The 9291-nt window shown below is 38.3% G+C and overlaps 1 protein-coding gene across 1 annotated transcript in view; it reads left to right on the forward strand.

The window, feature by feature from the left end:
• KPNA5 (karyopherin subunit alpha 5) overlaps positions 1-9291 on the forward strand; it is a 31066-nt gene that overhangs the window by 13401 nt on the left and 8374 nt on the right. The window contains 2 exon segments of the mRNA XM_004718105.2: positions 2328-2491; positions 5766-5844. Coding sequence (XP_004718162.2) covers positions 2328-2491; positions 5766-5844 — 243 coding nt within the window.

Raw genomic sequence — 9291 nt, forward strand, 5'->3', positions numbered from 1 at the left:
GGACCCTGCGTGGTCAGGCTGTAGTCCGAGTTCGAACTTGTCTGTTTCTGTCTTTCTCTTTTACCTGTTAAATTTGCTCTTCTCTAACCTTTGTCTTTTCTCTAATAAACTTACTCTTAGCTTTTACAGGTTTGTGGTCAGTGGTTCTTGTTGGGCACGACTCCGTAACACTTCTCTCCCCCAGTAACCATTCCTTCATTCATTTTCAAAGATGAAATGCCATTTGTTTCCTCTTTCCTTTGTTTCTGAGAAGTAGCTTGGGGCAAACATGCTTTTACTTTGTTCTATTAAAACCAGCAATCAATAGTACTTTATTGTTTGGGGACTCAGTGACATATTTTATACTGATTGTATGACTCAGAGATTTGTATTTACTTTAAAAACAAATTTGAATATTTCTCTCCTCAATAAAGAGGTGGCAGCAAAGGTAGAAGCATGTTAGACAGAGACCCCGCTGGAGTAAATTATATGTGGAACATAGAGATGGACTTAGCTATTTTTTAAGTTGGTTTCTGTCCCCGGACTCCAGTCATCCTGAAAAGAAAGATCAGCAAAGAAGTGAGGTGTTTTCAGTGAAAACCCATCTCAAAACACCAGAACATAAGTCATTAAGACTTTTTATGTATGCTTATTTAACGTTTATAGCTGTTATCTGGGGAGAGATGCTAAGGAATATGTTAGGGTACTGATTTTTTATTTTTAAGCTAAGGAATAGAGACTCAAAATTGACCATGACACTGAAGAACCAACAGGTGAGTGCTTACTATATGGTAGGCAGTGAGTCTAAGATGTACTTTTATTATATAACAATATTGTGTTGCCCTTGTTTTACAAATGAAAAAATTAGAATTTAGAGATGAAAGATAATTTGCCTAAGATCACAGATAAAAAGTAGTGTTTGAGCCTCAGTCTGCCTGAATTGAAGGCTGGAAGAGTCATAGAATTTATCTAATTCAACCTTTTTGAGTCTTAAAGAGATGAAGTGACTCACTTATCCTCACAACTAATTAAAGTCTTATTGCCAAAGAGTTTAAAAATCTTTGTTGCCGCATGCTGTTTCTTTTTTTGGTTTTGGTGTTTCTTTTTTAACTGAAGTTTTAGGGCTTTATCATCTAAGTATAGTTTTAGTAACTTCCATTAGCTGAATTTCATGATCCTTCAGCAATGTATTTTTATAGTTTCTATATTTTTATTCTACCAATGATTTATGTAGATCCTAAATGCTTCATAGAAAGGAGGATGATAAGCCTTTGTCTCACACACTTTGGATGTGTTATCAGGAGGGATCACACCTGGAGAAGGACCTCATGCTTGGTCACTTAGAGGCTCAGTGAAAAAGCGGACGTCCCTCAGTAGGATGGCTGGCAGAGTGGCTTCTACACTGAGCTCAAACAGAGCCACAATTATGAGGATGGCGCAGGATAAAACCAGGTAGTGAGGGCTTTATTCTGTTGTACACAGGATCACTAGGAGTTACCCGAACTTGGGGGCACCTAACACCAACAAGCAAAATAAGAATGATTTAAGTTAGACCATATTCAATGATCACTGTATTAAAGATTTAATACAGAAACACTCTGACTTCTTCCAGCTGTAATGTGCCTTTTTGTGTGTGAGTATGAGAGTGCATGTATGTGTGGGTGTGCAATACAGACCTAGACACAGGGTCCTAAGACACACTTCATTACTTAAAAAAAAAGCTTTAAATTACCACATGAGTATTTCTTATTCAAGATAAGTTTTTTTAATCATTTTATTGGGGGCTCATACGACTCATCACAATCCATATATACATCTACTGTGTAAAGCTCATCTGTACATTCATTGCCCTCATCATTCTCAAAACATTTGCTCTCCACCCAAGCCCCCGGCATCAGGTCTTGATTTTTTCCCCTCCCTCCCCACTCCCCCCTTCCTCGTGAGCCCTCGATAATTTATAAATTATTGTCATATCTTGCCCTGTCCGATGTCTCCCTTCACCCACTTCTCTGTTTTCCCCCCAGGGATGAGGTCACACATAGATCCTTGTAATCGGTTCCCCCTTTCCAACCCACTCTCCCTCTACCCTCCCAGTATCGCCACTCTCATCACTGGTCCTGAAGGGATCATCCACCCTGGATTCCCTGTGTTTCCAGTTCCTATCAAGATAAGTTTAATAGGAGTTATGTTTCATGTTCACAAATGGAATCATAATTTGAAAATCATTTACTTCTCTGGTATTTTTCTGTCATTAAATTTTAGTTATAAATGAATTTTTATATTTTACTAAGGAAATGTGTGTTCAGAAAGAGAAAAATTTAAATGAATGCTTCTTTCTTCCCTTCCAGGTTTCCTCTTGCTTAAATGTCCTGTCACGATTGTTGTTTAGCAGTGATTCAGATGTCTTAGCCGGTGTGTGTTGGCCTCTTTCTTCTCTCTCCGATGGAACCAATGATAAAATTCAAGCAGTTATTGACTCTGGAGTCTGTGGAAGATTGGTGGAACTTTTGATGTAACTATAATTTATTCTTAATAAGTGTATGATTGTGTATTAAATGTAACAGATAGAATAGTGGCCTCATAAGCATCTCAGGAGTCAGTTCTGATGATACTGACCCATCAGGGGTTCTCAAATTACTGCCCGCAGGCCACATGTGGCCCACCAAGGACATTTATTCAGCCCGCCGGGTGTTTTTGTCCCGTTTTGTTTTTTTACTTCAAAATAAGATATGTGCAGTGTGCATAGGAATTTTTCATAATTTTTTAAAAAACTATATTCTGACCCTCCAACGGGTCTGAGGGACAGTGAACTGGCCCCCTCTTTAAAAAGTTTGAGGACCCCTGAAGTCTATATAGTTACTGAAGGTTTAATTTTTTTATGGGAACAGAACCTGATCTTTCTTCCTCAAAGCAGCTGGAATATTTGAGTTACTGACCTTGAGATTAGAGTCTAATGCTTACCTGACCACACCAGCAGGACTCCTGCACAGAATAGCTGTTATCTTGAGATGACTCTTAATCTTGTAATTCTATCCTATACTGCATTCCATATGGTTAATTCTTATTCGTGCTAATCATTTTATTAATGAATCTAGTCAGTCTTATACAATTTTTTTTAATTAGAAGGGCATAATTCAACAAGTGGTTTTTGGATGCCTATTACCTACTTAGATACTATGTAAGATATTGTTAATGAAGTATAGAATATAGGGTCTGCTCTCACAGGACTTATGATCTAGTTAGTTATTTGCCTCTATTTATATAAAAGTTCATCTAGTGAAAATTGTTTATTTCACAAAAATAATTTTTTCTTTTGCTGGACTATTATTGCTTTTATAAAAAGAAAGACTTTTCTATACAAAGAAGTTAAGAACTTGTTTAAGAAGATACAACATTTTTGTCCTCTTTCTTTAAAAAAATATTTTTGGTTGGCTTCATTTTTTATCCACAAAAAAAAATAAATAAAATTATGTAGGTCCAGATGATATGAGTGAATTAGGGAGAAAGTCTTAATAAATGGCTAAGGTCCAACTGTGAGGACAGTAGTTGATGAGGATGGGAAATTAGGTCTAGTCGGGGGATCAGGAAACATGCGAAGGGACCCTGCCAGGGCAGTAGACAAGCAAGGTATTGCTGGGAGTTGGAGGTAGCAAGTGATAGGAGCAATCTGTCTGGGTCAGGATGTTGAACAAATTGTGGATTATGAAAATGGCAGCCCTGTTTCTTTCTCCAGATATAAATGTGGAAACGAGGAAAGCCAGAGTAATTGTGTTGTGTAAGATTATGATTGGAGGTATCAATGCTAATAATGGCTTTTAACATAAAGAGCCCAATGCAGAAATAGATGTGTGGATATGCATGTTTATATGTATAGGGATCAGTCAAAAAGTATTGCTACAAAGTAATAGAAACCTTTATTTAGAATATCAAAATGTGAAGGTATTGTTTCTCAATACATTCTTCATCTAGGTCTGTGCACTTCCAAAGGCATTGTTTCTCTCTCGCTAACCTTTCCCCAAAGAATTCTACTTTTTAATATCCACCACCAAAAAATGGCAGGCCCGTGGGATACTGGAAGCCTGCTCCTTTTAAATGTTCTTTGGGGTTTGGGGAAAAATCTGAAAGGAGAGCTCAGAGCTGTTGGAGTGAGGCTTCCTTACAGCCTCCTCAGAGGCCAGCCTTTCCTGCCCTCGAAGACCAAGCAAGTGCATTGTTGTCGTGGAAAGATTAAAAACTCCCTTGCACAACTTCACGGACCTTTTTCTCCCCAACACATGTTCAATTCTCTTAAGCTTTTTTATAATAAGCCCTATGATGGTCATGTGCCCTTTGATGAAATCTTTCAAGAATTCTCCTTTGGGATTCTAAAAAATAGTTGCCATGACTTTCCAAACTGACCTCACTGCCTGGAGTTTAACTGGCCCAGTAGATTCCCTTGGAAACCACTGTTTTGATTGGTCCTTTTAAAAAAGCATCCTAATGGGACTAAGACAAATGTATTACTGAAGACAACTTGCCTCAGACATCTACTGATCTCAGAGACATGCTTAAACATGTTTTATTTGGAATAAGTCTGCCTATGTGAACTAAAACCATATAGCAATACTTTTTTACTTTCCTTGTATGTACACCCTTTGAAAGGACCTGGGAGGGGTGACCAACTTAAAGTTACATGCCAAGTTCACTGGATGCCCAAGTTTGTTTCTAAGTAATAAACTCCACTGAAAAGTACCAAGTCCTTTGGAGGAAAGGCCAATTTCAGTGCTAGAGTTCAGATAAAATATTATGAACCAAGAAAGGAAAATGTGACCATTGAACGAAGAAATGTCAAAAGGACACTGAAGCTCATTTGAAGGAGCTCCCACTGTCAAAATCTGGGTCAACTTGAGTATCAAAATAAGTTATGGTAATGTAGTGTACTTCATTGAGTAAAACAGGAACCCATAAATCCATGCTAAAATAGGGAACAACGTCGAAGACAGATAGAAGGATAATGTTGTTACAAAATCATTGTCCAATGAGTATAAAACCAAACCCGTCACCATCCAGCTGATTCTCATTCCGAGTGACCCAAGGACAGAGGGCTCTGAAGGCTGTACATTTCATGGGCCAGCTAGAAACATTTTTCTGTCATGGGCAGCTGGTGAGTTTGAGCCACCACACTTTTGATTAGCAGCCGTGTACTTACTAACAATTCATAGAATATGCTTACTAATAATCAAAAGATGCTAAAACTAACCCTAAAAGTGTTTACCAAGTATTATTTTACATAATCCCAAAGTATCTTCTCATGAAATTAATCACAAAGGAAAAGCAGTAATGTTACAGTAAAGAAACCTGGCAGATACCATTTTAATTAAATGGCAGATACCATTTTAATTAAATGGCCAAAGCCAACACTACTATATTGGGATAAAATACATAACCCTATGCTACTCAGTAGGATGTAAAGAAAAGAATATAGTATGCATGATATTCCAGCCAAATCTATATAACCCGCATCATAATCTTGAGGGAATGCCGTACAAACCCAAGTGACTGGTTAATGTTCTTCACAATGTCCGGCTCATGAAAGGGAAGCAGGCAGCTTAGAGAGACTTGAAACCTGGGTTAGGTTAAGCCTAATCTTGGAGTATATTTTGTACAATAAAAACATTTGGACAGTTGGCAAAACTTGAATAGGGTCTATGGGTGAAGAGAGTAGGGAGTTTTCTGTACTAGTTTTGCTGGTTTCCTGTCAATTCTTAAATTGTTTGAGTGTAAACTCACATTTTCATTATTTTTAGTCACAATGATTATAAAGTGGTGTCCCCTGCCTTAAGAGCAGTTGGTAATATTGTGCCTGGTGGTGATATTCAAACGCTGGTGAGTTTAGACTTTAATATGATAAATTGTTGATAAAACGAGTTTAAAAAAATGAGTTTTAAGAAGTTTACAGTGTGTATACAACTTAATTTTATATGAATCAATATTTTAGCATAACCATAATTGTATAAAATTATAATGTAAGACTATATTATTTATAAATGATTGTGTTAGTCTGGGTTGACCAGAGAAACAAATTCATTGGCACTCATATGTGTGCAAGAAAGAGCTTTATATAAAAGAGTAATTGTATATTAAGCAAACATCCCAGCCTAGTCCAGATCAAGTCCCTAAGTCCAATATTAGCCCCTATGTCCAGTACTCGTCATAAATTCCTCTTTAGACTCAGGTAACCATGCAATAATGCCGGATGCACTCTGCCTGATAGCAAGGCTATCCACATCCTGGTCTGTGGGCAGAGGGAATTCATCAGAGGCTAGAGTCCACATGGGAACCCAGCTAATGGATTTTGGGTTTCTACTCTCATCTCTAGCCTTCTGTAAACTGAGTGCTCATAATTTCAGCTCTTATACCATTCCCCCCTGTGGTCTCAGATTTTATTATTTAAAATCCTTGGATTGCATAGGCTGATGTGCTTCTTCCGTGTGGACGTAGCTGATACCTCCCTTAGATGGTTGCTTGTTTGAAGACAAGCCTTTAAGACCCCAGACATACTCATTCTGATTTCTTTACCACACTTTGCGGTAGCATCCATATCTTCAGTGATGTCTTCTTAAGGGTGAGCCACGAGGGCCATGTCATAAGAACTATTTGTTCTTAGATTAGGGCTGTGACTAAGACTGCAAACATTTTTGGATTATCTTCAGTAAAGTTTGTGTGCATGTGATATTAATGATATTTTGATAATTTTTATATTGGCTCACCTTTCTCTTGACTGGGCACAATATGGATCACTTCAAATTGATTGGCCGGGTATCTATTTTATGAATTTCTTAGCACAGCCTCATGAGTGCTTCCAGTGGTGCCTCAACTTTTGGAAGCGTTTCAATTGGTATTCCAACGGTTCCTAGAGCCGTGTCTTGTGATGTGCTTTCAGTGTGGCTTTGACTTTTTCCCTCAATACCATTAGTTCTTGATCATATACTGCTTCTTAAAGTGGCTGACTTTTGACCAGTTCTTCCTGGTACATTGACTCTGTATTCTTTCCATTTTTTGATATATTCTTCTTCATCATTCAATATTTTGACCATAGAATCATCCTTCAATATTGTAAATTGAGGCTTGACTTTTTTCATCAGTTCTTTTAGCTTGAGATATGCTGAACCATCTTCCATTTGGGGCTTTCTAACTCCAGGTCCTTGCATATTTAATTATAATAATTTATCTTGTCCAGCTGCTTTTTGAAATATTTTGTTCAGCACTTTTCATAGTTTCTTCCATTTACTTTTCAACTCTAAGTTCAAAGGCAAGTTTCAGAGTCTCTTCTAACATCTAATTTGGCCTTTTCATTCTTTCGTGTCTTTTGTCTGGACCTTTTGTGTTCTTCATGTACATTCTCGATGCCATCTCTCGCCTTAGCATCACACAATACTCCCGATCTTTGGTCAGTAGGACCCAGTGCGTCAAGTTTTTACTTGACATTCTCTCTAAATTCAGGTAGTATTTACTCAGGGTTGTGCTTCCTCTCTAACGGACTTGCTGAAGTGTTCTCATCTTCAACCTGAAAGTGCATGTAAGCAGTTAATGGCTTATTACCCCTTCTGCTTCTTGCCTTGTTTTGGCTGATGATATTAAACCATCACCTCTTCCTACAGATGTATTCATTTTGATTTTTGTGTATTCTGTCTGGTGAGATCCATATGTGTAGTTATTTTTTATTTTGTTGAGTAAAGGCATTTGCAGTGAAGAAATCATTGGTCTTGCACAATCCTATCATATGATATTCAACTTCTGTTCTATAAGGCTATATTTTCCAACTACAGATCCGTCCTCTTTGCTTCCATTCAAATTGCCAATATTTGTCAATGCATCTTGACTGCATGTGTAATTAATTTCACACTGAACAAGTTGGTAAACTTCGTCAAATCTTCATTACTGGCTGTGTTAGTCTGGGTAGACTAGAGAAACAAATCCATAGAAACTCAGATGTGTATAAGAGAGAGTTTTATATAAAGGGTAATTGCACATTAAGAAAGCATCCCAACCCAGTCCAGATCAAGTCCATATGTCCGATATTAGCCCATATGTCTGACACTAATCTATAAAGTCCTCTTCAGACTCACAAAACACATGCAATGACACCGAATGACACAGGCCAGTGGGTGGGAAGTCCTGTAGATCCAGTGGCATTGTAGGCATATCAGTGCTGGCAGGTGTCTCCACGTGGCTTCTCCAGGTCCCGGTTCTGACTGCATCAGGGTAGGTCCATGTGGCTTCTCCTCAGGGATGTCTCGTAGGGAGTCAACTTTGTCAGTGGAGAGTCTCCGAGACAGTGAGCGGAGAGAGAAGAGTGTCTCAGGCTTCCAAGCAGGAAGTACTGGAATTCCAAGAATTCTCAGGAGAAGGCCATGCCCATGCAGAGGCCTTATTGGCTATGATTCAATTGACAGACTAGACTCTACCCCTTTACTCTTAATCCTTTTAAGCCCTAAATTGACACCAGATTATGTAACTACCACACTCGCTTTAATGATTGGTGCATACATTTGAATAATGCCTGGTCTACCATTTAGATGTACAGATATTATCACAAATAGAATTGTATTTCAAGGTAGAGCTTGCAGTCTTTATGTTTTCTTTTCTTTTTTGGGCAGTGAATGTGACATCATGAATTTGAAATTCTTAGCATAGTAAATCAGATGCTTATCCAATTAAAAATGTCTAAGTCCATTTTAGATCACCAATGCCTAGGATATTGATCTTTATGCATTTCACTTCATTTTAATGACTTCAAATTTTCTTAGAGTCCTATTTTGAACATTCCCTGTTTCAATTATTAATGGATGTTTGCAGCTAGTTCTTCTCATTTTGACTTGTACGCAAACAGCAAAGGAATGCCCTGTAAGTTTTACTCCATACCAGTGTCATTAATGTTGCTCTGCTTTGAGGACAGGAGAAAGATGCTGTTAGTTCTACCTTGTCCAATAGGGTTGCTGTGAGTCAGATTTGACTCGGTGGCAGGGAGTGACTATTTTGAGGAGGCAGTTCTTCTCCAGAGGTATTTTGAGTACTTTCCAATCTGAGGGACCAGCTATACCTTGGCATTATATCAGACAGTGTTCCACTGCTGCCCATAAGGTTTTCATTTACAAATCCCTCTGAAATGAACTGTCTTCTTCCCAATGAAAGAGTTGGACGCCTGCCCCTCCCCCCAGAAGAATTTATTTCAAAAGAGGGCATTAAATCTGCAGCTCTGGGGAGGGACATATCTGATTAGAGCACATGGGAGCAGATGAAGGAGGAGTAGGAGAGAGTGGAGCACATCCT

The sequence above is a fragment of the Echinops telfairi genome, unplaced genomic scaffold (genome assembly GCF_000313985.2).
Source record: "Echinops telfairi isolate 266 unplaced genomic scaffold, ASM31398v2 ScPeMD7_3533;HRSCAF=4204_0, whole genome shotgun sequence".
Taxonomy (NCBI): domain Eukaryota; kingdom Metazoa; phylum Chordata; class Mammalia; order Afrosoricida; family Tenrecidae; genus Echinops; species Echinops telfairi.